The sequence below is a fragment of the Pleurodeles waltl genome, chromosome 4_1 (genome assembly GCF_031143425.1).
Source record: "Pleurodeles waltl isolate 20211129_DDA chromosome 4_1, aPleWal1.hap1.20221129, whole genome shotgun sequence".
Classification (NCBI taxonomy): Eukaryota; Metazoa; Chordata; class Amphibia; order Caudata; family Salamandridae; genus Pleurodeles; species Pleurodeles waltl.
Genome location: NC_090442.1, coordinates 27,218,151 through 27,245,750, shown reverse-complemented (window position 1 = coordinate 27,245,750; position 27,600 = coordinate 27,218,151). Strand labels below are relative to the sequence as shown.

At 43.5% G+C, this 27,600-nt stretch overlaps 1 protein-coding gene across 1 annotated transcript in view; it reads right to left on the bottom strand.

The window, feature by feature from the left end:
* Positions 1–4,150: 4,150 nt before the first annotated feature.
* The window catches only part of LOC138286941 (zinc finger protein 84-like), a 100,610-nt gene continuing 77,160 nt past the window's right edge, over positions 4,151–27,600 (bottom strand). Inside the window, exons 2-3 of the mRNA XM_069227317.1 lie at positions 5,170–5,529; positions 4,151–4,325 (exon numbers count right to left, since the gene is read on the bottom strand). Of these exons, the coding sequence (XP_069083418.1) occupies positions 4,151–4,325; positions 5,170–5,529 (535 nt within the window). The remainder of the gene's footprint in view (positions 4,326–5,169; positions 5,530–27,600) is intronic.

Genomic DNA, 27,600 nt, shown 5'->3' with positions numbered 1-27,600 from the left:
CTGGAGCACACTGGAGGAGCTCTGGGCACCTCCCAGGGGAGTTGCAGGTCAGGGGAGTGGTCACTCCCCTTTCCTTTGTCCAGTTTCGTGCCAGAGCAGGGCTGAGGGGTCCCTGAACCGGTGTAGACTGGCTTATGCAGAAATGGGCACCATCTGTGCCCAGGAAAGCATTTCCAGAGGCTGGGGGAGGCTACTCCTCCCCTGCCTTCACATCTTTTTCCAAACGGAGAGGGTGTAACACCCTCTCTCTGAGGAAGTCCTTTGTTCTGCCTTCCTGGGCCAAGCCTGGCTGGACCCCAGGAGGGCAGAAACCTGTCTGAGGGGTTGGCAGCAGCTGCAGTGAAACCCCTGAAAAGGCAGTTTGGCAGTACCCGGGTCTGAGCTACAGACCCGTGGGATCATGGGATTGTGCCAACAATGCCAGGATGGCATAGAGGGGGCAATTCCATGATCTTAGACATGTTACCTGGCCATATTCGGAGTTACCATTGTGAAGCTACACATAGGTAGTGACCTATGTGTAGTGCACACGTGTAATGGTGTCCCCGCACTCACATAGTCCGGGGGATTTTCCCTGAACGATGTGGGAGCACTCTGGCTAGTGCCAGGGTGCCCACTCACTAAGTAACTTAGCACCCAACCTTTACTAAGTAAAGGTTAGACATATAGGTGACTTATAAGTTACTTAAGTGCAGTGAAAATGGCTGTGAAATAATGTATGCATTATTTCACTCAGGCTGCAGTGGCAGGCCTGTGTAAGAATTGTCAGAGCTCCCTATGGGTGGCAAAAGAAATGCTGCAGCCCATAGGGATCTCCTGGAACCCCAATACCCTGGGTACCTCAGTACCATATACTAGGGAATTATAAGGGTGTTCCAGTATGCCAATGTGAATTGGTGAAATTGGTCACTAGCCTGTTAGTGACAATTTGGAAACAAAATGAGAGAGCATAACCACTGAGGTTCTGGATATCAGAGCCTCAGTGAGACAGTTAGTCATAACACAGGTAACACAGGCAGGCACACTTATGAGCACTGGGGCCCTGGCTGGCAGGGTCCCAGTGACACATACAACTAAAACAACAGATATACAGTGAAAAAATGGGGGTAACATGCCAGGCAAGATGGTACTTTCCTACACCCCCCCCCCGAAACGAAGGACAATAAGACTAGTCATTACCAGATGGGTCTTCATTGTCTAAGTGGAAATATCTGGAGAGTCCATCTGCATTGGAGTGGGTACTCCCAGGTCTATGTTCCACTGAATAGTCCATTCCCTGTAGGGATATGGACCACCTCAACAATTTAGGATTTTCACCTTTCATTTGTTTTAGCCAAAGTAGAGGTTTGTGGTCTGTTTGAACAATGAAGTGAGTGCCAAACAGGTATGGCCTCAACTTCTTCAGTGCCCAGACCACAGCAAAGGCCTCCCTCTCAATGGCAGACCAACGCTTTTCTCTAGGGGTCAACCTCCTGCTGATAAAAGCAACAGGTTGATCCTGGCCCTCAGAATTAAGTTGTGATAGGACTGCCCCTACTCCTAATTCAGATGCATCAGTTTGGACATAGAACTTTTTAGAGTAACAAGGGCTTTTCAGGACAGATGCAGAGCACATGACCTGCTTCAGCTCCTCAAAAGCTTTCTGACAGTTTGCTGTCCATAATACCTTTTTAGGCATTTTCTTGGATGTGAGGTTATTAAGAGGGGCTACAATGGAGCCATAGTTCTTTATGAACCTCCTGTAATACCCAGTGAGGCCTAGAAAGGCTCTCACCTGAGTCTGAGTAGTAGGGGGAACCCAATCTAAAATAGTTTGGATTTTCCCCTGAAGTGGTGCAATCTGTTCTCCACCCTCCAGGTGTCCCAGATAAACCACCTTTCCCTGCCCTATCTGGCACTTTGAAGCCTTGATAGTGAGGCCTGCCTTTTGCAGGGCCTCTAAAACTTTCCATAGGTGGACCAGGTGATCATCCCAGCTGGAGCTAAAGACAGCTATATCGTCCAGATATGCTGCACTAAAAGCTTGCAGCCCTTGCAGGACTATATTCACCAACCTTTGAAAAGTGGCAGGTGCATTTTTCAATCCAAAAGGCATTACTGTCAATTGGTAATGGCTTCCAATGGTTGAAAATGCAGTTTTAGCTTTTGCATCTTCTGATAACTTGATCTGCCAATACCCTGCAGTCAAATCAAAATTGCTTAGATACTTGGCAGATGCCAGTGTATCTATGAGCTCATCTGCCCTGGGTATAGGGTGAGCATCAGTTTTGGTTACCTGGTTGAGACCTCTGTAGTCTACACAAAACCGCATTTCCTTCTTTCCATCTTTGGAATGAGGTTTTGGTACAAGTACCACAGGAGAGGCCCATGGACTTTCAGAGTGCTCAACCACTCCCAGTTCTAACATTTTCTGCACCTCTTGCTTTATGCAGTCTCTGACATGGTCAGGCTGCCTATAGATCTTACTTTTGACAGGCAAGCTGTCTCCAGTATCTATAGTGTGCTCACACCAAGAAGTGGTACCTGGCACAGTAGAGAAGAGTTCAGAAAACTGACCCAGGAGATTTATGCAGTGGTCTTTCTGCTCAGCAGTAAGACAATCTGCCAGTACAACACCTTCCACTAGAGCATCTTGTTCTGTGGAAGAGAAGAGATCAGGAAGAGGATCACTGTCTTCTTCTTGTTCCTTATCAGTCGCCATGAGCAGGGTGAGATCAGCCCTGTCATAGTAGGGTTTCAGGCGATTGACATGGAGCACCCTAAGGGGACTCCTGGCAGTGCCTAAGTCAACTAAGTAGGTGACTTCACCCTTCTTTTCAACAATTGTGTGGGGTCCACTCCATTTATCTTGGAGTGCTCTTGGGGCCACAGGCTCCAAGACCCACACTTTCTGCCCTGGTTGGTACTGAACCAAAACAGCCTTCTGGTCATGCCATTGCTTCTGGAGCTCTTGGCTGGCTTGAAGGTTTTTACTGGCCTTTTTCATGTACTCAGCCATCCTTGATCCGAGGCCAAGTACATAGTCCACTATGTCTTGCTTTGGAGCTTTTAAAGGTTGTTCCCAACCCTCCTTAACAAGTGTTAGAGGACCTCTCACAGGGTGACCAAATAGGAGTTCAAAGGGGCTGAAGCCCACTCCTTTCTGGGGTACCTCCCTGTAAGCAAAAAGGAGGCATGGCGAAAGGATATCCCATCTCCTGCGGAGTTTTTCAGGGAGTCCCATAATCATGCCTTTGAGAGTTTTGTTAAATCTCTCTACCAGTCCATTTGTTTGTGGATGATAGGGTGTAGTGAACTTGTATGTCACACCACACTCCTTCCACATGGCCTTTAAGTAAGCAGACATGAAATTGCTTCCCCTGTCTGATACCACCTCTTTTGGGAAGCCCACCCTGGAAAAGATTCCCAGGAGGGCCTTTGCCACTGCAGGAGCTGTAGTGGTCCTTAGAGGAATTGCTTCAGGATATCTGGTGGCATGGTCCACTACCACCAAGATAAACCTATTGCCTGAAGCAGTAGGAGTGTCAAGGGGGCCAACTATGTCAACCCCTACCGTTTCAAAGGGAACCCCAACCACAGGCAGTGGAATAAGCGGTGCCTTTTGAGTGCCACCTGTTTTGCCACTGGCTTGACAGGTTTCACAGGACTTACAAAATTCCTTTATTTTTAGTATATCTGTGTATTGTGTTTTTTTATGATATTGTGCATATGACACCAGTGGTATAGTAGGAGCTTTACACGTCTCCTAGTTCAGCCTAAGCTGCTCTGCTAAGCTACCTTTTCTATCAGCCTAAGCTGCTAGACACCTCTTCTACACTAATAAGGGATACCTGGACCTGGTGCAGAGTGTAAGTACCCCTTGGTACCCACTACAAACCAGGCCAGCCTCCTACATATAGAAATTAAATAATCAATCACTGACAACAGACTCTTTTATAATTCTACAAATATGTGGGTGTTTCTTCTTTTCTGACTAGTCGGGCTTCTATCATCAACCTTTTGGCATCTGGCATTTGAATGTCCCACAAAATTGAAATGTTATCATCTTCTGTAATTTGCTGATGGCTATGTAGGCTTGGTATTGACTAAAGCTGTTCTCTTATTCACTGAATTTGAATAGATGTTCCCCTGTGTGTGTTCGCCAATGGTTTTAGAGGTGAGATAACAGACTACAGCTCTTCACACATTCAGTGCACTTGTATGTTTTTTCCCTTGTGTGTGTTTGATAATGCCTTTGGAGGTGTGCTAAGCGACTGTAACTCTTCACACATTTGCTGCACTTGATTGTTTTTACCCAATGTGTGTTTGCTGATGGCTTTGGAGAGCTGATAATCGACTAAAACTCTTACAAATTTAGTGCGCACGAATGGCTTTTCCCGTGTTTATTCACTGATATTTCCTTAATGTTTAAGATTCACTAAAATTACTTCCACATTCACTGCAATGGTTTGTTTTTTTCCCTGTGTGTGTACGCTGATGGCTTTGGAGAGTTGACTACAGCTCTTCACACATTCACTGCACTTGAATGGTCTTTCCCCAGTGTGTGTTCATTGATGCTGTTTTAGGACTGATAACTGACTAAAGCTCTTTACACACTCGGTGCACTTGAATGTTTTTTCTCATCTGTGTTTGCTGACGTATCCTGGGATTAGGGGAATCACTAAAACTACTTCCACATTCATTGAAATGGTATAGTTTTTCCCCTGTGTGTGTGTGTGATCGCTGATGTTTTTGGAGATCTGAAAAAATAACTGCAGCTCTTCACACATTCATTGCAATAGTGTGTTTTTTACACCTGTGTGTGATTGCTGATGTATTTCGAAGTATGATAAACGACTGAAGCTCTTCACACATTCATTGCAATGGTAGAGTTTTTCGCCTATGTGTGTTTGCTGATGTGTTTGAAGACCCAGTAATCAATTGAAACTCTTCACACATTCATTGCGATGGTATGGTTTCTCCTCAAGTGTGTTCGGTGATGTCTTTGGAGGTTTGATAACAGACTAAAGCTCTTTCCACACTCACTGAAATGGTATGGTTTTTCCTCTGTGTGTGTTCGCTGATGTATTTGTAGGGTTAATAAGTGACTAAAGCTCTTCTCACATTCAGCGCAATGGTATGGTTTCTTCCCCTCTGTGTGTTCGCTGATGTATTCGTAGGTGTGATAACCGACTGAAGCTCTTCACACATTCACTGCAACGGTATGGTTTTTCCCCAGTGTGTGTTTGCTGATGACTTTGCAGGTTTGATAATCGACTGAAAATTTTCACACATTCACTGCATTTGAATAGCTTTTCTCCTGTGCGTGTTTGCTGATGCGTTTGGAGGTGTGATAACACACTGAAACTCTTTCCACACTCACTGCAGTGATATGGTTTTTCCTCGGTGTGTGTTCGCTGATGCTGTTGCAGGGTTGATAAGTGGCTAAAGCTCTTCACACATTCACTGCAATGGTATGGTTTCTCCCCTGTGTGTGTTCGCTGATGTATTCGTAGTTGTGATAACTGATTGAAGCTCTTCACACATTCACTGCAATGGTATGGTTTCTCTCATATGTGTGTTTGCTGATGTATTTGTAGGTGTGATAACCGTCTGAAGCTCTTCACACATTCACTGCAATGGTATGGTGTCTCCCCTGTGTGTGTTTTCTGATGTATTTGTAGGTGTGATAACCGATTGAAGCTCTTCGCACATTCACTGCAATGGTATGGTTTGTCCCCTGTGTGTGTTTGCTGATGTTGCTTTACTAGTGATGACAAACTACAACTCTCACTGCATGTGTATGATTCTTCTTTCTTAGTTAATGCCTCTGGGTCGGGTCTATATTTTTCTACATCCCATGACTGTGTATCCTGATGGGCCATGGTTGTAAAGCACTTGCAATATCCTCACAATTCCTGTATTTGTTGGTATTTAGGACATTTGATTTCCCATTTAAAAGTAAAGTACAATGGTCACTAAATACTTGCCACACTCACAATATGAACAAGGCTTCCCTATGAGAGATTATGGGGGTCATTCTGACCCTGGCGGTAGACTACCGCCAGGGCCAACGACCGCGGATGCACCGCCAACAGGCTGGCGGTGCATCCATGGGCATTCTGACCGCGGCGGTACAGCCGCGGTCAGAAACGGAAAACCGGCGGTGTCCCGCCGCCCTGAGGAATCCTCCATGCGCCGCCATGGGGATTCCGACCCCCTTACCGCCAGCCAGAACCTGGCTGGCGGTAACGGGTGTCGTGGGGCCCCTGGGGGCCCCTGCAGTGCCCATGCCAATGGCATGGCCACTGCAGGGGCCCCCTAACAGGGCCCCACTAAGATTTTCAGTGTCTGCATAGCAGACATTGAAAATCGCGACGGGTGCAACTGCACCCGTCGCACCCTTCCCACTCCGCCGGCTCCATTCGGAGCCGGCATCCTCGTGGGAAGGGGTTTCCCGCTGGGCGGGCGGGTTGCCTTCTGGCGGTCACCCGCCCAGCGGGAAACTCAGAATAACTGCGGCGGTCTTTTGACCGCGCAGCGGTATTCTGGTGGTTCCCGCTAGGCGGGCGGCTCCCGCCGCCCGCCAAGCTCGGAATCACCCCCTATGTCTTTAGATTGGATAACAGTTTTCAACGCTTTGTGGGTAAGGATTAATACTTCTCCTCTTGCTCGGTGCAAATTAGGAAAGTCCATTGTATTGTAGACAGCAGAACGACCTCTTTCCTTTACCCTTCAGTTGTTTTCTCTGGTTGGTGTATTGTAACCAGGGTGAGTTTACAATACACCTAGAGCCCTGAATTATGGTCGGATATAAGTTTAGGAATCAGAGCACGGTGGAAGTCAAATCATACAGATCCCACGATCAAAGCTGGTGTTAGTCGCCTGTTTATTCAGGAGGTGGTTTGTGAGTGTTGTTGCCTTAATTTTCTAGAGGTAATTTCTCAGTCTTGAGGTGTGAAAGTGCACAACGGAGACTATTACATTCACTGAATTGTCCTTCAGACCTTCTTCCAGCATCTATCAGTCTATGTTCAGGGTCCTCAGTCTCTGAATATTTCTAACTATTTTGTGTTGATTTACTGAACCATTGTTGTTATTCATAAACATCTCATGCATTCAAGGCTTGTTTTCTGTTGGATGTAAAGAGATTTAAAATGAGGACATGTAAGTGTAACAGAATGTGAATACACAATATAACTGGCTATAAACACCTCTTCATTTAAACATAAACAGGTTGGGGAAACAGAAGGAGCAGGATGTACTGCTGTTTCTTCAGTTTCAGGAAGTGAATTAAAAAGTTAACTCCTCTGGAAATATGTAACAAAGGGGACTGCACTGTACTGCAGTGTATAACAAAGTTAACTCCTCTAGAAGTATATCACAAAGGTTGCTGCATTCAAATACTTCAATGCTTTTCTGTTCACATTGGATCAGCTCAGGTGCCAACTCCTGTCTTTACCTTGTCTATACCGGCCATAAGGGATGAGAAAACTACTCAGGAAACTAAACTTGACATCCTTAGGGACAGAATAGATATGAATAAATAGGTGCTGGCCGGAATGCACTCTTTGCTGAATGAGATGCAGTCCCACATCAAGGCTCTCCAGATGGAGGTATCACAACTATGCGCCAGGGCAGAGCATGCCGAAGGACAATCTTGCCTGAACAATATAAGAGTGGTGGGCCTTCCGAAAGGTAGGGGAGGCCCCAATAAGAAACTTTTACTCGAGGACTGGCTATTTCATACAGTCCTTGGTGTTAAACGTACCATATCTTCTCTCTGGAACAAATCCACAGGGACTTGTTACACCCCAGAGAGGTCCTCCCCAGTGAGGGGTGACGTGTCTCTTTAACTACTGGGACCATAGCCACATACTGCAGGTTGTTGGTTCCAAGGATCCCTGACGAATCTTCAAGACCTCAATGAACCTGTATCCAGACTACAGTACTCATTCTTGCTGGTCAAACAGAAGCCCAAGCAACTCAGCCAAATATTCTCTTATGTACACAGCCAAATTGCGCTGGTGGACTCTCAAGCCACACTATTTTTCACAACATTGACAGATGCCTGAGGCGGGCTGGAGACAAAGGGGGTGTCGCCATTGCCCCACAATGTTCAATGGAATACAGACTGGTAACCTTCCAGATCACAACGGCACAGGCGCAGGCTACCCAGGAGCAAGACCTTTAGCAAGCAGGTGGAGCAAGAAAGTGCCATGGTTGTAGCAGAGGTTGAATTGTGCCACATTCAAACAATGGCCTTCCGTAGGTCCCCTTCCACCACCCCGACCCAAAGATGATCTATAATTTGGACCTAATTTCGGCTGAATTGCGTACAGGGCTGGTAATTAATACCAATTATGTCTGACTAAGTTACATGACACCACAAATTGTGTCCTGTTTTGGAGTGGAGGGGCCTCAAGAGTGCATTTTTAGAAAGGCCATATTCCTCCTGGTCTCGGCTGGGGCGTAGGGAGATGAAAAATGGGCACCACCATTAAATTACGGATTGTGCATCTCTTCCTTTGACAACCCAAAAGACTGTAATCCCCTGGATCCAGATGGAACATATTCCTCTTGTCTGATTTCCTTTTTAGTTTTCCTTTGGCCACGTTTGAGACACAACCAGAGACTGGGAGTAAAGATAATTGTTTTATGTTTTTGTTTGTGGACATGTTCCGTTACTCTATACACGCAGGCTGGGGAATGACTGAGTTCACAGCCTGTAGAATTATGAGCCTAGAGGAGGGCAGAAGATCAACCTGAGCACTGACATGCTGATGCGTCACACTACATTTACGCCCGCATAATACATAGTGACTTGGAATTTCTGGGCAATGGCCAAGCACGGATGCAGTTACTTAATTTCTTCGTACTTTTGAAGCAGAAAACAAATCTGACTGATACGGAACTCCTTAAACTGCAAAGACAGTGAGGGGCCAACTAGTGGCAAACTCATATTTGTCTTATCAATCAATCAGTCACCTCAGATTTGCAGGGGTATCCAGGAACTGGGTTCTTGCTGGGATCAGCCAAAGAGCCAGGTCTTGAGTCCTTTTCTGAATTCAGGGAGAGAGAATGATGTTCGGAGGTGTAGGGGGAGGTTGTTCCAGGACCTGGCAACAAGGTAGAAGGAGCATCCTCTACTGTTGCTTCATAGGATGCGGGGAACATAGCGAGGGAGGCGGAGCGCAGGTGTCTAGATGGTTGCTCAAAGTTCGGGTGGTGGTTGATGTATGCTGGTCCTTGATCACAAAGGGCATTGTAGGCATGTGTCAACATCTTGAACTGGCATCATTTCTGGATGTGGAGCCACTGAAGGTTCCTGAAGTGAGGGGTGAATTGGGTCTGTTTGGGTAGGTTGAGAGCGAGTCTGGGGGCTGAGTTCAGTATCATCTGGAGTCTCTTCAGGAGTTGGGAGGTGAGTTCTGCGTAGAGGGCACTGCTGTAGGCCATTCGGCTGGTGACTAGGGCTTGAGTGACAGCTTTCCTGGTGTTGACAGTGACATTCTGAAGATCTTTTGGGGCATGTGAAGGGTGTGGAAGTAGGCCAAAGCACTGCGTTGATCTGCCATTTTAATGGGAGTTTGCTGTCCAAGATAATGCCGAGGTTGTGGGTGTCATCTGTCTATGTGGGTCACAGTTCTGAGGGCTAACAGGTGTCATTCCACGGTGAGGTGTTGTTCCCAAAAATAAACACTTCCATCTTGTCCGTGTTGAGCTTCAGGTACTTTGTCTTCATCCAGTCAGTGATGTTGGCCCTGCAGCTGCGGAAGCTGGTCCTAGTGGTAGAGGGGACTTCTGAGAATTGAGAGGATGCACTTAGTGCTGTCTACAGAGGATATGTTAAGGCCATGGGATTTAATGATGTCATCTGGGGGTGTCATGTACATGTTGAACAGGGTGGGGTTGAGGGATGAGCCTTGAGGGATGTTGTAAATGATGGCCTTAGGCTCTGAAGTGAAGGGTGGGAGGCAGATCTTTTGGGCTCATCCTGTGAGGAAGGATGCAATCCATTTAAGGGCGTCTCCCTGTATCCCAATATGGCAAAAATGTTTGATGAGGGTCTGGTGTGATACAGTGCTGAACACTGCTGAGAGGTCAAGGTGGGTCAGGTTTGTGGTTAAGGAAGGACCTGATGTCATCAGTGGCAGTGATCAGGGCAGTCGCGGTGCTGTGGTTGGGACAAGAGGCCTTTTATTGTCACCGTCAGTGGTGGGTGTAACACAGGGATGAGAGGCCTTTTATTGTCACCTTCACCGGCGGGTGTAACACAGAGACAAGAGGCCTTTTATTGTCACCTTCACTGGTGGGTGTAAGACAGGGATGAGAGGCCTTTTATTGTCACCTTCACCGGTGGGTGTAACACGGAGACAAGAGGCCTTTTATTGTCACTGTAGGAAAGTACCATCTTGCCTGGCATGTTACCCCCATTTTTCACTGTATATATGTTGTTTTAGTTGTATGTGTCACTGGGACCCTGGTAACCCAGGGCCCCAGTGCTCATAAGTGTGCCTGAATGTGTTACCTGTGTAGTGACTAACTGTCTCACTGAGGCTCTGCTAATCAGAACCTCAGTGGTTATGCTCTCTCATTTCTTTCCAAATTGTCACTAAAAGGCTAGTGACCATTTTTACCAATTTACATTGGCTAACTAGAACACCCTTATAATTCCCTAGTATATGGTACTGAGGTACCCAGGGTATTGGGGTTCCAGGAGATCCCTATGGGCTGCAGCATTTCTTTTGCCACCCATAGGGAGCTCTGACAATTCTTACACAGGCCTGCCACTGCAGCCTGAGTGAAATAACGTCCACGTTATTTCACAGCCATTTTACACTGCACTTAAGTAACTTATAAGTCACCTATATGTCTAACCTTTACCTGGTAAAGGTTAGGTGCAAAGTTACTTAGTGTGAGGGCACCCTGGCACTAGCCAAGGTGCCCCCACATTGTTCAGAGCCAATTCCCTGAACTTTGTGAGTGCGGGGACACCATTACACGCGTGCACTACATATAGGTCACTACCTATATGTAGCTTCACAATGGTAACTCCGAATATGGCCATGTAACATGTCTATGATCATGGAATTGCCCCCTCTATGCCATCCTGGCAGAGTTGGCACAATCCCATGATCCCAGTGGTCTGTAGCACAGACCCTGGTACTGCCAAACTGCCCTTCCTGGGGTTTCACTGCAGCTGCTGCTGCTGCCAACCCCTCAGACAGGCCTCTGCCCTCCTGGGGGTCCAGCCAGGCCTGGCCCAGGATGGCAGAACAAAGAACTTCCTCTGAGAGAGGGTGTGACACCCTCTCCCTTTGGAAAATGGTGTGAAGGCAGGGGAGGAGTAGCCTCCCCCAGCCTCTGGAAATGCTTTGTTGGGCACAGATGTGCCCAATTCTGCATAAGCCAGTCTACACCGGTTCAGGGATCCCTTAGCCCCTGCTCTGGCGCGAAACTGGACAAAGGAAAGGGGAGTGACCACTCCCCTGACCTGCACCTCCCCTGGGAGGTGTCCAGAGCTCCTCCAGTGTGCTCCAGACCTCTGCCATCTTGGAAACAGAGGTGCTGCTGGCACACTGGACTGCTCTGAGTGGCCAGTGCCACCAGGTGACGTCAGAGACTCCTTCTGATAGGCTCCTTCAGGTGTTAGTAGCCTATCCTCTCTCCTAGGTAGCCAAACCCTCTTTTCTGGCTATTTAGGGTCTCTGTCTCTGGGGAAACTTTAGATAACGAATGCAAGAGCTCATCCGAGTTCCTCTGCATCTCTCTCTTCACCTTCTGCCAAGGAATCGACTGCTGACCGCGCTGGAAGCCTGCAAACCTGCAACATAGTAGCAAAGACGACTACTGCAACTCTGTAACGCTGATCCTGCCGCCTTCTCGACTGTTTTCCTGCTTGTGCATGCTGTGGGGTAGTCTGCCTCCTCTCTGCACCAGAAGCTCCGAAGAAATCTCCCGTGGGTCGACGGAATCTTCCCCCTGCAACCGCAGGCACCAAAAAGCTGCATTACCGGTCCCTTGGGTCTCCTCTCAGCACGACGAGCGAGGTCCCGATTCATAATGACGATACTACCGCCTTTATCGGCCTCTTTTAGTACTAGGTCCTCATTGAGTTGCAGAGTATGTAAGGCCCTATGTTCCTGTGGGGTCAAATTATGTGTGCGAGTTTTACGTCCAAGTGTGTATTGGTCTTCAAGATGATATAGTTCCTTAGTGACTAGTTTTTGGAAAATGTCAATTGAGTTATCTGGTGGTAATAGTGGTGTGAATTTGGAAGAAGGTCTAAGACCACTGTTACAGGTTGCTGAGTGAGTCATACCTAAATCAGCCAAAATGTCTTCACAAGTAGGTACTGTGTTGTGGCTATTATCCTCCAAGGAGAGGAGAGTTTGAATGTCCTTAAGATTGCCAATGGACAGATCATAGGGCGTGATGTTTACCACATCATCTATAGTATATGGATGTTTAAAGTCAAAGTGTTTCAAGAGTTTGCACTTCCGCACAAATTTGAAAAGGTCAATATGTGTTTGTGTGAAGTCGGGAAACGACGTAGGTACAAAGCCTAGACCCTTTTTGAGAACACTCAATTGGTCACTATCAAGTGTGGTGTTAGACAAGTTCATGACACAAAGATCTTCATTGTGATTTAAATCTATGTCTAAGTTTTGAGATTGCGGGCTGTCGATCTTGTGATGACCCTGGTTGTGTTGGTTACTGGTTCGGGCACTCTTTCTCTGACCCCTTCTAGTTCTCTTGTATGTGTGGTAGGAGGCATTTTGTTGAATTTTTGTCCTCTGCGAAATCTTTCCATTTCCAACCAAAAAGTAGATTTATTGCTGGAAGTGGTTGCCTGTTGTGGTGGGACACTGTTGGTGTCATCACTTGCGAGACTAGAGCAACTAGATAGGTCAGTATCGCTGGCGGTGACATTGGAAGTACCAGCTAAAGATGCTGTAATGGCCCTGTTGTCTGATCTGTCACTGTTTCGGTTGTCGAATTTGCGGGCAAATGTAAAAACCCTGCCCTTGGCATAGTCATTTGCATCTCGTCTTAGTTTGTGTAATTTCTTCTCTTTTATGTATTCCTGATGTTTTTGAAGTACACCATTTAGGATGTTATAATTTTTGTCTATGGCCTCTGTGAGATTGGTGTCCTGAATCTCCTTTTCTAGATTTTTTATGTCTATTAGTAGTCGTTCTCTTTTATCCTTGGCGTCCCTAATCAGTATGTCCATAATTCCGAGGGAGGAATTGATCAATAATTGTTCCCATTCTTGTAATAGGACGGGGTTGAGATCCCCAAAAGAAGGGAACAAGATGACACGAAGCCCCCTTGGGACTTGTTTGATTTGAATGTATTTTTCAAGAATGGTGAAGTCCCACCATCTCGAAAGCTCCTGTTTTTTTAGTCGTTCCAACCTTATGAATTTGATCCTAAGTCCCTCTTTCGTGTTACTCTTGTTGTGATCATAGGTGGTAGTGTTTGTGTTCACATTGAATAGTTCTTCTAATAGGGCTTCCCTATTATCATTGAAAGTTGACATTCTTATAAATTAACAGTACAGGATAGTTTTAGTAACATGTACACAATGTATAATAAAGTAACACAAACTATTTAAATAAATACAATCAATGTATAGCTATAGGTGCAGCTCTAAGACACAGGGTATATAAATACATATAAGAAAAAAGGTGGCTGTGTAAAGGAGAGAGCGCACTTTCCAAATATAAGCTATTGTTTGTTTACAAAGTCCATGATGACGTAGAACGATGGGGGGAGTGCTCGAAGTGGTATGCACCCAGCCACAGAGTGCGGAAACTGTTGCCCCAAAAGAGGGTTGCAGTTATGATATGCAAAGAAGAAAAACCACGGCACATCCCAAGCGGTTATAATGTTCCAGTTTATTCCTCGTGATGTCTTTAGATGAAACAATAATCTGTGGCCCAAGGTAACATCTTGGAGCCAGAGTCAAGAGATGACAACAGAAATCCTTTTCAAATGAACATCAGCCCAAATTGACAACAGCCGACACGTGTTTCGTCTGGGTAGACTTTATCAAGGCTGTGGATATACACAAGGAAATAGAGTATCAACTACTGGAAAACAATTTAAATGAGAAAAGAAGTGTTTGTGACCAATGAAGAAAACAATTATTTGAATTAAATTAAAAGTAGGGAAGCCCGATTGTTAGCCAAAAAACGTGGCCCGAATAGAGAGATGTCGTTATTGCTCTCCATATTCATTTAGGATGTAAGTCACCAAAAGAGTGTCAGAAAAAGAAATGTGATCTGAAGTAGGTGTATCACAAATAGAGTGCAAAGGGAAAAAACCAGAGCTGGGGAATGAGAATTATTGTTTTTGAAGAGTACAGTCAAGTAAAGTTAAAAGGGAAACAAAGACAACACACACACCTACAGTATTCTAGTGATGCCATAAAGTATAGGGAAAACCATGTGTTGAGATAAAAGTGTGTCCTAGATGTTGAACCACGAAAGGGAAGACATGCATCATTGGAAACATTAGTATTATGTGCAGAAAAATGAACAAAAGGTGGATTAACTGATCCGATAATCGAAAAAACATATTCTTGAAAAATACATTCAAATCAAACAAGTCCCAAGGGGGCTTCGTGTCATCTTGTTCCCTTCTTTTGGGGATCTCAATCCCGTCCTATTACAAGAATGGGAACAATTATTGATCAATTCCTCCCTCGGAATTATGGACATACTGATTAGGGACGCCAAGGATAAAAGAGAACGACTACTAATAGACATAAAAAATCTAGAAAAGGAGATTCAGGACACCAATCTCACAGAGGCCATAGACAAAAATTATAACATCCTAAATGGTGTACTTCAAAAACATCAGGAATACATAAAAGAGAAGAAATTACACAAACTAAGACGAGATGCAAATGACTATGCCAAGGGCAGGGTTTTTACATTTGCCCGCAAATTCGACAACCGAAACAGTGACAGATCAGACAACAGGGCCATTACAGCATCTTTAGCTGGTACTTCCAATGTCACCGCCAGCGATACTGACCTATCTAGTTGCTCTAGTCTCGCAAGTGATGACACCAACAGTGTCCCACCACAACAGGCAACCACTTCCAGCAATAAATCTACTTTTTTGTTGGAAATGGAAAGATTTCGCAGAGGACAAAAATTCAACAAAATGCCTCCTACCACACATACAAGAGAACTAGAAGGGGTCGGAGAAAGAGTGCCCGAACCAGTAACCAACACAACCAGGGTCATCACAAGATCGACAGCCCGCAATCTCAAAACTTAGACATAGATTTAAATCACAATGAAGATCTTTGTGTCATGAACTTGTCTAACACCACACTTGATAGTGACCAATTGAGTGTTCTCAAAAAGGGTCTAGGCTTTGTACCTACGTCGTTTCCCGACTTCACACAAACACATATTGACCTTTTCAAATTTGTGCGGAAGTGCAAACTCTTGAAACACTTTGACTTTAAACATCCATATACTATAGATGATGTGGTAAACATCACACCCTATGATCTGTCCATTGGCAATCTTAAGGACATTCAAACTCTCCTCTCCTTGGAGGATAATAGCCACAACACAGTACCTACTTGTGAAGACATTTTGGCTGATTTAGGTATGACTCACTCAGCAACCTGTAACAGTGGTCTTAGACCTTCTTCCAAATTCACACCACTATTACCACCAGATAACTCAATTGACATTTTCCAAAAACTAGTCACTAAGGAACTATATCATCTTGAAGACCAATACACACTTGGACGTAAAACTCGCACACATAATTTGACCCCACAGGAACATAGGGCCTTACATACTCTGCAACTCAATGAGGACCTAGTACTAAGAGAGGCCGATAAAGGCGGTAATATCGTCATTATGAATCGGTCGGATTACATCAGAGAAATTGATAGACAATTGGAAGACCCACACGCCTATTGTAAACTACAGGGCAACCCCATTGCAAATATCACTAAGGCCATAGAGACAAAGCTCTGTTCCTGGAAAAACAAGGGTCTGCTCACGGATCTAGAATACAAATATCTATACAACCCCACACCTAGTTTTCCATGTATATACACTCTCCCCAAGATACACAAACAGGCTACTTTTCCTCCCGGGAGACCTATCATTTCTGGTATCAATTCTCCCACAGAAAAACTTTCTGAATACATCGACTTTCATCTACAGCCTTTCGTGTGTAATTTACCCTCGTACATCAGGGACACCTCCCATCTTCTTAGTATCATTGCTGATTTCGAATGGACCAGTGGCCACATTCTTGCAACATTAGATGTCACCGCTTTATACACTTGTATACCCAAAGAACAGGGGATGTTGGCCATACAATACTTTTTGGACAAGAGGGATGCAAGCTTTCTACAACACTCCTATATGGTTATGGACCTAATTGAGCTTGCCATGGACAACAATGTCTTCCTACATGAGGGGACCTGGTATAGACAGAAACAGGGTGTTGCCATGGGAGCCAAATTCTCACCATCTTTTGCAAACCTCTACATGGGTCATTATGAGCATCATCATCTATGGAATAGCGGCCCGCCAGAACTTACACAACACATCATTTACTGGGGCCGCTACATTGATGATGTTCTTCTTTTCTGGTCAGGTGATTTCAATACATTAGACACATTCATTCAGTATTTAAACAATAACCGCTACAACATACAGTTCACTAGCCATTCCAGTACCAACTGTGTGGACTTCCTTGATCTAACACTGTACATCAAAGATACTTGTATCTTCTCTAAACTATATAGGAAACCCACGGCAACCAACTCGCTTCTTCATGCCAGCAGTTCACATCCACACTCACAAATCAGGGCTATTCCGTATGGTGAGGCCACTAGAGTGAGACGGAACTGTCAGGATGATCAGGAGTTTGGCACACAATTGAAAATTTTGGAACACCGTTTTGCCAAACGTGGATATTCCAATAAACTGCTTAGTCACACACATGATCGAATCATGAAAGCTAATAGAACTACATTACTCTCCAAAAAACAACATAGACAGGCTGGCACAAGGAAGCCACCATCTTTCATAACTACCTACAGCTGCGCTAGTGCCGACATCTTTAAAATCTTAAGAAAGCATTGGAAAATTCTTACATCCGATGCGACACTGGAAAAGCGTCTACGGACACAACCGGACATGACTTATCGCAGAGGACGCACCTTGAGGGACCACCTTTGTCACAGCTTCCTGCCCACGATCACTAAAAGCAATTGGCTTCCCTCACCACCCCTAGGCTTCTATAGATGCGGACACTGCAATATCTGTGATTATGTACAGGACAAAACTAAACAGTTCATGCACAACACGGATGTTACATATACTATCAAACAGTTCATGAACTGTAACACTAAATACATTGTATATTGTATCATCTGCACATGCAAGAAGATATACGTTGGGAGCACCATCAGACCCTTTAAGGAAAGATTACAGGAGCACATCAGGGCAATCAGAAACAACAACACTGACTACCCCCTTGCAGCTCATTTCAACAAGAAACATCCATTACAAGAGAGGCTAAATGTGCAGACTTTTGGAATCGCCACCCTGGGCGGCTGCCCTAGGGGTGGTAATAAAACCCTTCAACTAAGGCAATTAGAGAGTAGGTGGATTATAAGATTGCGAGCAGTGGAGATGGGTTTAAACTCGGAAAAAGACTTACATGTCTTTCTCTAGCACTTTCGGCATCTCCAAATCTGCCCTCACTATTTGCATCACCTTTCCATGTACAGTATTTATGATATTCTGAAATATATGTTAGATGCAAAGACATCGGATTATCTCCTTTATCCCCTTTGATTTCATGATGCCGTGTACATATGTGTTTTTGTCGATTTTCATATTGTTCATTGATCTCTGATGTTTTGCAAATATTTTCTCTCCATGTATTATCCGTGCATGTACAGGAATGTTGTTTTGTTTCTCTTTATTTTTCTTCACTATTCTATATCACTGGTCAATTACATTATTTTCTAGCGTCTGTCAATTTCTGCATCATTCTTTCATGCATAGCACCTATGAAAATTTGAATAGACTTGTTACATGCAACAATATGGGATTACCCCTTCCGTCCTTCTCGATTTTATAATTTAGCATGCAATGCTATTTCTTGGCCATTTTCATATTTTTACTATTATATTTTTTCAACAAATTTCAGATCCTATACGACATTATACTTCAGAAATAACTCTCCATATTCTTCTTTTTTCTTTTTCTTTTCCACTATTCAGTGGGTGTCTCACATATATTTCTCTTTTCCTCTGTTTTATCTCCTTCTTTGACATTTCAATGTGGCGCCCGTTTTCCATCCCTACTTGGCTACAGCTCTAGCTTTACAGTCCCTTTTCCATTTCCACTCCCTATTGGGCTTCAAATAGAGGGAGTCCGCCACCGGCGCGCGATTACTATTTGCAGCGCCGTCCATACCACGCCGAAAGAAACGCTTGGAGACATCTGAGGTATGGACACTTATTAATTGATAGTGCAGTGCGCTAGTCCAGGTCTTGTATGGGGTTTATGTGGATGTTTTACATCACTGGCGATGGCCTTAAGCATTCACTTTCATTAACGATATAGCCTGGAAACTCCATGGGAGTTTCACGGATGCTATACATCGCCTGCTATTTGTCTTAAACATTACATATAATCTACGATACATTAGGTTTTACGCAAACGCCACTCTATATTTATATATATTCTTACTTCGGCGATCTATACATTCACCATATGGGTTATGATCACCATGTCATTCTTCTCGCAATAACACATTCTAAATAACGACACTCCTACTAGTCCATGCTAATTTTGAATAACCATTATAATAGGGTCAATATATATTTCATGGACCGCCCTTACCAGGTTTCTTTGCCCTCTTTCTCACTATACAGGCTTACCATGGTCCTCTAGCCTCTTCTTACTCGACCTCCTTCTCAAAACATAAGACATCAATTTGTCTCTGGTACTTTGGAATATTGAGCTATTTATCTGCATCATAGGTATGTTTTTTCGATTATCGGATCAGTTAATCCACCTTTTGTTAATTTTTCTGCACATAATACTAATGTTTCCAATGATGCATGTCTTCCCTTTCGTGGTTCAACATCTAGGACACACTTTTATCTCAACACATGGTTTTCCCTATACTTTATGGCATCACTAGAATACTGTAGGTGTGTGTGTTGTCTTTGTTTCCCTTTTAACTTTACTTGACTGTACTCTTCAAAAACAATAATTCTCATTCCCCAGCTCTGGGTTTTTCCCTTTGCACTCTATTTGTGATACACCTACTTCAGATCACATTTCTTTTTCTGACACTCTTTTGGTGACTTACATCCTAAATGAATATGGAGAGCAATAACGACATCTCTCTATTCGGGCCACGTTTTTTGGCTAACAATCGGGCTTCCCTACTTTTAATTTAATTCAAATAATTGTTTTCTTCATTGGTCACAAACACTTCTTTTCTCATTTAAATTGTTTTCCAGTAGTTGATACTCTATTTCCTTGTGTATATCCACAGCCTTGATAAAGTCTACCCAGACGAAACACGTGTCGGCTGTTGTCTATTTGGGCTGATGTTCATTTGAAAAGGATTTCTGTTGTCATCTCTTGACTCTGGCTCCAAGATGTTACCTTGGGCCACAGATTATTGTTTCATCTAAAGACATCACGAGGAATAAACTGGAACATTATAACCGCTTTGGATGTGCCGTGGTTTTTCTTCTTTGCATATCATAACTGCAACCCTCTTTTGGGGCAACAGTTTCCGCACTCTGTGGCTGGGTGCATACCACTTCGAGCACTCCCCCCATCGTTCTACGTCATCATGGACTTTGTAAACAAACAATAGCTTATATTTGGAAAGTGCGCTCTCTCCTTTACACAGCCACCTTTTTTCTTATATGTATTTATATACCCTGTGTCTTAGAGCTGCACCTATAGCTATACATTGATTGTATTTATTTAAATAGTTTGTGTTACTTTATTATACATTGTGTACATGTTACTAAAACTATCCTGTACTGTTAATTTATAAGAATGTCAACTTTCAATGATAATAGGGAAGCCCTATTAGAAGAACTATTCAATGTGAACACAAACACTACCACCTATGATCACAACAAGAGTAACACGAAAGAGGGACTTAGGATCAAATTCATAAGGTTGGAACGACTAAAAAAACAGGAGCTTTCGAGATGGTGGGACTTCACCATTCTTGAAAAATACATTCAAATCAAACAAGTCCCAAGGGGGCTTCGTGTCATCTTGTTCCCTTCTTTTGGGGATCTCAACCCCGTCCTATTACAAGAATGGGAACAATTATTGATCAATTCCTCCCTCGGAATTATGGACATACTGATTAGGGACGCCAAGGATAAAAGAGAACAACTACTAATAGACATAAAAAATCTAGAAAAGGAGATTCAGGACACCAATCTCACAGAGGCCATAGACAAAAATTATAACATCCTAAATGGTGTACTTCAAAAACATCAGGAATACATAAAAGAGAAGAAATTACACAAACTAAGACGAGATGCAAATGACTATGCCAAGGGCAGGGTTTTTACATTTGCCCGCAAATTCGACAACCGAAACAGTGACAGATCAGACAACAGGGCCATTACAGCATCTTTAGCTGGTACTTCCAATGTCACCGCCAGCGATACTGACCTATCTAGTTGCTCTAGTCTCGCAAGTGATGACACCAACAGTGTCCCACCACAACAGGCAACCACTTCCAGCAATAAATCTACTTTTTTGTTGGAAATGGAAAGATTTCGCAGAGGACAAAAATTCAACAAAATGCCTCCTACCACACATACAAGAGAACTAGAAGGGGTCGGAGAAAGAGTGCCCGAACCAGTAACCAACACAACCAGGGTCATCACAAGATCGACAGCCCGCAATCTCAAAACTTAGACATAGATTTAAATCACAATGAAGATCTTTGTGTCATGAACTTGTCTAACACCACACTTGATAGTGACCAATTGAGTGTTCTCAAAAAGGGTCTAGGCTTTGTACCTACGTCGTTTCCCGACTTCACACAAACACATATTGACCTTTTCAAATTTGTGCGGAAGTGCAAACTCTTGAAACACTTTGACTTTAAACATCCATATACTATAGATGATGTGGTAAACATCACGCCCTATGATCTGTCCATTGGCAATCTTAAGGACATTCAAACTCTCCTCTCCTTGGAGGATAATAGCCACAACACAGTACCTACTTGTGAAGACATTTTGGCTGATTTAGGTATGACTCACTCAGCAACCTGTAACAGTGGTCTTAGACCTTCTTCCAAATTCACACCACTATTACCACCAGATAACTCAATTGACATTTTCCAAAAACTAGTCACTAAGGAACTATATCATCTTGAAGACCAATACACACTTGGACGTAAAACTCGCACACATAATTTGACCCCACAGGAACATAGGGCCTTACATACTCTGCAACTCAATGAGGACCTAGTACTAAAAGAGGCCGATAAAGGCGGTAATATCGTCATTATGAATCGGTCGGATTACATCAGAGAAATTGATAGACAATTGGAAGACCCACACGCCTATTGTAAACTACAGGGCAACCCCATTGCAAATATCACTAAGGCCATAGAGACAAAGCTCTGTTCCTGGAAAAACAAGGGTCTGCTCACGGATCTAGAATACAAATATCTATACAACCCCACACCTAGTTTTCCATGTATATACACTCTCCCCAAGATACACAAACAGGCTACTTTTCCTCCCGGGAGACCTATCATTTCTGGTATCAATTCTCCCACAGAAAAACTTTCTGAATACATCGACTTTCATCTACAGCCTTTCGTGTGTAATTTACCCTCGTACATCAGGGACACCTCCCATCTTCTTAGTATCATTGCTGATTTCGAATGGACCAGTGGCCACATTCTTGCAACATTAGATGTCACCGCTTTATACACTTGTATACCCAAAGAACAGGGGATGTTGGCCATACAATACTTTTTGGACAAGAGGGATGCAAGCTTTCTACAACACTCCTATATGGTTATGGACCTAATTGAGCTTGCCATGGACAACAATGTCTTCCTACATGAGGGGACCTGGTATAGACAGAAACAGGGTGTTGCCATGGGAGCCAAATTCTCACCATCTTTTGCAAACCTCTACATGGGTCATTATGAGCATCATCATCTATGGAATAGCGGCCCGCCAGAACTTACACAACACATCATTTACTGGGGCCGCTACATTGATGATGTTCTTCTTTTCTGGTCAGGTGATTTCAATACATTAGACACATTCATTCAGTATTTAAACAATAACCGCTACAACATACAGTTCACTAGCCATTCCAGTACCAACTGTGTGGACTTCCTTGATCTAACACTGTACATCAAAGATACTTGTATCTTCTCTAAACTATATAGGAAACCCACGGCAACCAACTCGCTTCTTCATGCCAGCAGTTCACATCCACACTCACAAATCAGGGCTATTCCGTATGGTGAGGCCACTAGAGTGAGACGGAACTGTCAGGATGATCAGGAGTTTGGCACACAATTGAAAATTTTGGAACACCGTTTTGCCAAACGTGGATATTCCAATAAACTGCTTAGTCACACACATGATCGAATCATGAAAGCTAATAGAACTACATTACTCTCCAAAAAACAACATAGACAGGCTGGCACAAGGAAGCCACCATCTTTCATAACTACCTACAGCTGCGCTAGTGCCGACATCTTTAAAATCTTAAGAAAGCATTGGAAAATTCTTACATCCGATGCGACACTGGAAAAGCGTCTACGGACACAACCGGACATGACTTATCGCAGAGGACGCACCTTGAGGGACCACCTTTGTCACAGCTTCCTGCCCACGATCACTAAAAGCAATTGGCTTCCCTCACCACCCCTAGGCTTCTATAGATGCGGACACTGCAATATCTGTGATTATGTACAGGACAAAACTAAACAGTTCATGCACAACACGGATGTTACATATACTATCAAACAGTTCATGAACTGTAACACTAAATACATTGTATATTGTATCATCTGCACATGCAAGAAGATATACGTTGGGAGCACCATCAGACCCTTTAAGGAAAGATTACAGGAGCACATCAGGGCAATCAGAAACAACAACACTGACTACCCCCTTGCAGCTCATTTCAACAAGAAACATCCATTACAAGAGAGGCTAAATGTGCAGACTTTTGGAATCGCCACCCTGGGCGGCTGCCCTAGGGGTGGTAATAAAACCCTTCAACTAAGGCAATTAGAGAGTAGGTGGATTATAAGATTGCGAGCAGTGGAGATGGGTTTAAACTCGGACAAAGACTTACATGTCTTTCTCTAGCACTTTCGGCATCTTCCAAATCTGCCCTCACTATTTGCATCACCTTTCCATGTACAGTATTTATGATATTCTGAAATATATGTTAGATGCAAAGACATCGGATTATCTCCTTTATCCCCTTTGATTTCATGATGCCGTGTACATATGTGTTTTTGTCGATTTTCATATTGTTCATTGATCTCTGATGTTTTGCAAATATTTTCTCTCCATGTATTATCCGTGCATGTACAGGAATGTTGTTTTGTTTCTCTTTATTTTTCTTCACTATTCTATATCACTGGTCAATTACATTATTTTCTAGCGTCTGTCAATTTCTGCATCATTCTTTCATGCATAGCACCTATGAAAATTTGAATAGACTTGTTACATGCAACAATATGGGATTACCCCTTCCGTCCTTCTCGATTTTATAATTTAGCATGCAATGCTATTTCTTGGCCATTTTCATATTTTTACTATTATATTTTTTCAACAAATTTCAGATCCTATACGACATTATACTTCAGAAATAACTCTCCATATTCTTCTTTTTTCTTTTTCTTTTCCACTATTCAGTGGGTGTCTCACATATATTTCTCTTTTCCTCTGTTTTATCTCCTTCTTTGACATTTCAATGTGGCGCCCGTTTTCCATCCCTACTTGGCTACAGCTCTAGCTTTACAGTCCCTTTTCCATTTCCACTCCCTATTGGGCTTCAAATAGAGGGAGTCCGCCACCGGCGCGCGATTACTATTTGCAGCGCCGTCCATACCACGCCGAAAGAAACGCTTGGAGACATCTGAGGTATGGACACTTATTAATTGATAGTGCAGTGCGCTAGTCCAGGTCTTGTATGGGGTTTATGTGGATGTTTTACATCACTGGCGATGGCCTTAAGCATTCACTTTCATTAACGATATAGCCCGGAAACTCCATGGGAGTTTCACGGATGCTATACATCGCCTGCTATTTGTCTTAAACATTACATATAATCTACGATACATTAGGTTTTACGCAAACGCCACTCTCTATTTATATATATTCTTACTTCGGCGATCTATACATTCACCATATGGGTTATGATCACCATGTCATTCTTCTCGCAATAACACATTCTAAATAACGACACTCCTACTAGTCCATGCTAATTTTGAATAACCATTATAATAGGGTCAATATATATTTCATGGACCGCCCTTACCAGGTTTCTTTGCCCTCTTTCTCACTATACAGGCTTACCATGGTCCTCTAGCCTCTTCTTACTCGACCTCCTTCTCAAAACATAAGACATCAATTTGTCTCTGGTACTTTGGAATATTGAGCTATTTATCTGCATCATAGGTATGTTTTTTCGATTATCGGATCAGTTAATCCACCTTTTGTTCATTTTTCTGCACATAATACTAATGTTTCCAATGATGCATGTCTTCCCTTTCGTGGTTCAACATCTAGGACACACTTTTATCTCAACACATGGTTTTCCCTATACTTTATGGCATCACTAGAATACTGTAGGTGTGTGTGTTGTCTTTGTTTCCCTTTTAACTTTACTTGACTGTACTCTTCAAAAACAATAATTCTCATTCCCCAGCTCTGGTTTTTTCCCTTTGCACTCTATTTGTGATACACCTACTTCAGATCACATTTCTTTTTCTGACACTCTTTTGGTGACTTACATCCTAAATGAATATGGAGAGCAATAACGACATCTCTCTATTCGGGCCACGTTTTTTGGCTAACAATCGGGCTTCCCTACTTTTAATTTAATTCAAATAATTGTTTTCTTCATTGGTCACAAACACTTCTTTTCTCATTTAAATTGTTTTCCAGTAGTTGATACTCTATTTCCTTGTGTATATCCACAGCCTTGATAAAGTCTACCCAGACGAAACACGTGTCGGCTGTTGTCTATTTGGGCTGATGTTCATTTGAAAAGGATTTCTGTTGTCATCTCTTGACTCTGGCTCCAAGATGTTACCTTGGGCCACAGATTATTGTTTCATCTAAAGACATCACGAGGAATAAACTGGAACATTATAACCGCTTTGGATGTGCCGTGGTTTTTCTTCTTTGCATATCATAACTGCAACCCTCTTTTGGGGCAACAGTTTCCGCACTCTGTGGCTGGGTGCATACCACTTCGAGCACTCCCCCCATCGTTCTACGTCATCATGGACTTTGTAAACAAACAATAGCTTATATTTGGAAAGTGCGCTCTCTCCTTTACACAGCCACCTTTTTTCTTATATATACTCTTGTCATTGTACTTTTCATAAGAGAAAAAGATACAAAACAAGGTCAGTGTATATACACATAGCCAAAAAGTTTTGCATTTCCTCTTTTCACTCTTTTCTAAGTTCTGAAAAGTACTTCTAACTTTTTTTTCTCTGTCTTTCTAAAAGGTCTGACAAACTTTTTATCTTTTACTATCACTTTAACTCTCTCTAAAAATGTCTGGCACAGGCCAAAATGTTGATCTGTCCAAACTTGCATATGACCACCTTAGCTGGAAAGGAGCAAGGAGTCTCTGTGTAGAGAGAGGTTTGAGTGTAGGGAAGAATCCTTCCTTGGAACTGTTACTTTACATGCTTAGAGAACAGGATAAGGCTAGAAGTGCCCCATCTGTTGAAAAAGTAGCTAATGGTTCTCAATCTGATCCAGGGACTCCCTCAGGAAAAGATTCAGGAAAGAAACTTCCTAGCCTGCCCATTACTAGACAGTCTAGCATAGTTGGTAATGATGATGAGCCACACCATATAAATAGTGTTGTCTCACATCATAGCAAAAGCATTTATTCTCACCATACTGGTAGTGATGTTTCTGTTAGCCAAGCTGTTAGGGTGGCTTCTGTAAGGGACAGGTCTCCTTCTGTCCATTCTCACCATACTTCTGTTTCAAGGCATGTCCCTCCCACCCACCCTGATGACAGATTGTTAGAAAGGGAGCTCAATAGATTGAGAGTGGAACAAACCAGACTGAAGCTCAAGAAGCAACAGCTGGATTTGGATAGACAGACTTTAGAAGTAGAGAAGGAGAGACAGAAGTTGGGTTTAGAAACCCATGGTGGCAGCAGCAGTATTCCCCATAGTCATCCTGCAAAAGAGCATGATTCCAGGAATCTGCACAAGATAGTTCCCCCTTATAAGGAGGGGGATGACATTAACAAGTGGTTTGCTGCACTTGAGAGGGCCTGTGTTGTACAGGATGTCCCTCAAAGGCAGTGGGCTGCTATCCTATGGCTATCATTTAGTGGAAAAGGTAGGGATAGGCTCGTTACTGTGAAAGAAAATGATGCTAATAATTTCCAAGTTCTTAAGAATGCACTCCTGGATGGTTATGGCTTAACCACTGAACAATACAGGATAAAGTTCAGAGAGACCAAAAAGGAGTCTTCACAAGACTGGGTTGATTTCATTGACCATTCAGTGAAGGCCTTGGAGGGGTGGTTACATGGCAGTAAAGTTACTGATTATGACAGCCTGTATAATTTGATCCTGAGAGAGCATATTCTTAATAATTGTGTGTCTGATTTGTTGCACCAGTACTTGGTGGACTCTGATCTGACCTCTCCCCAAGAATTGGGAAAGAAGGCAGACAAATGGGTCAGAACAAGGGTGAACAGAAAAGTTCATACAGGGGGTGACAAAGATGGCAACAAAAAGAAGGATGGTAAGTCTTCTGACAAGGGTGGGGACAAATCTAAAAATGAGTCTTCATCAGGCCCACAAAAACACTCTGGTGGGGGTGGTGGGCCCAAATCCTCTTTTAATCAGAACAAGGAAAAGAAACCATGGTGCTATTTATGTAAAATAAAAGGCCATTGGACAACAGATCCCAGTTGTCCAAAGAAAGGCACCAAGCCTCCTACCACTACAACCCCTACTGCTACACCTAGTGTCCCTACTAATAGCAGTGGTGGTGGGAGCAAACCTACTAATAGCCAATCCAAGGGAGTAGCTGGGCTCACTATTGGTAACTTAGTTGGGGTTGGCCTTGTTAGGGAGGCCACAGAGGCTGTGTTAGTCTCTGAGGGGGCTATTGATTTAGCCACCTTAGTTGCTTGTCCCCTTAATATGGATAAGTACAAGCAGCTACTGTAGGAGGCTGGACTGGCTTGTAGTGAGTACCAAGGGGTACTTGCACCTTGCCCCAGGCCCAGTTATCCCTTATTAGTGTATAGGGTGTCTAGCAGCTTAGGCTGATAGATAATGGTAGCTTAGCAGAGC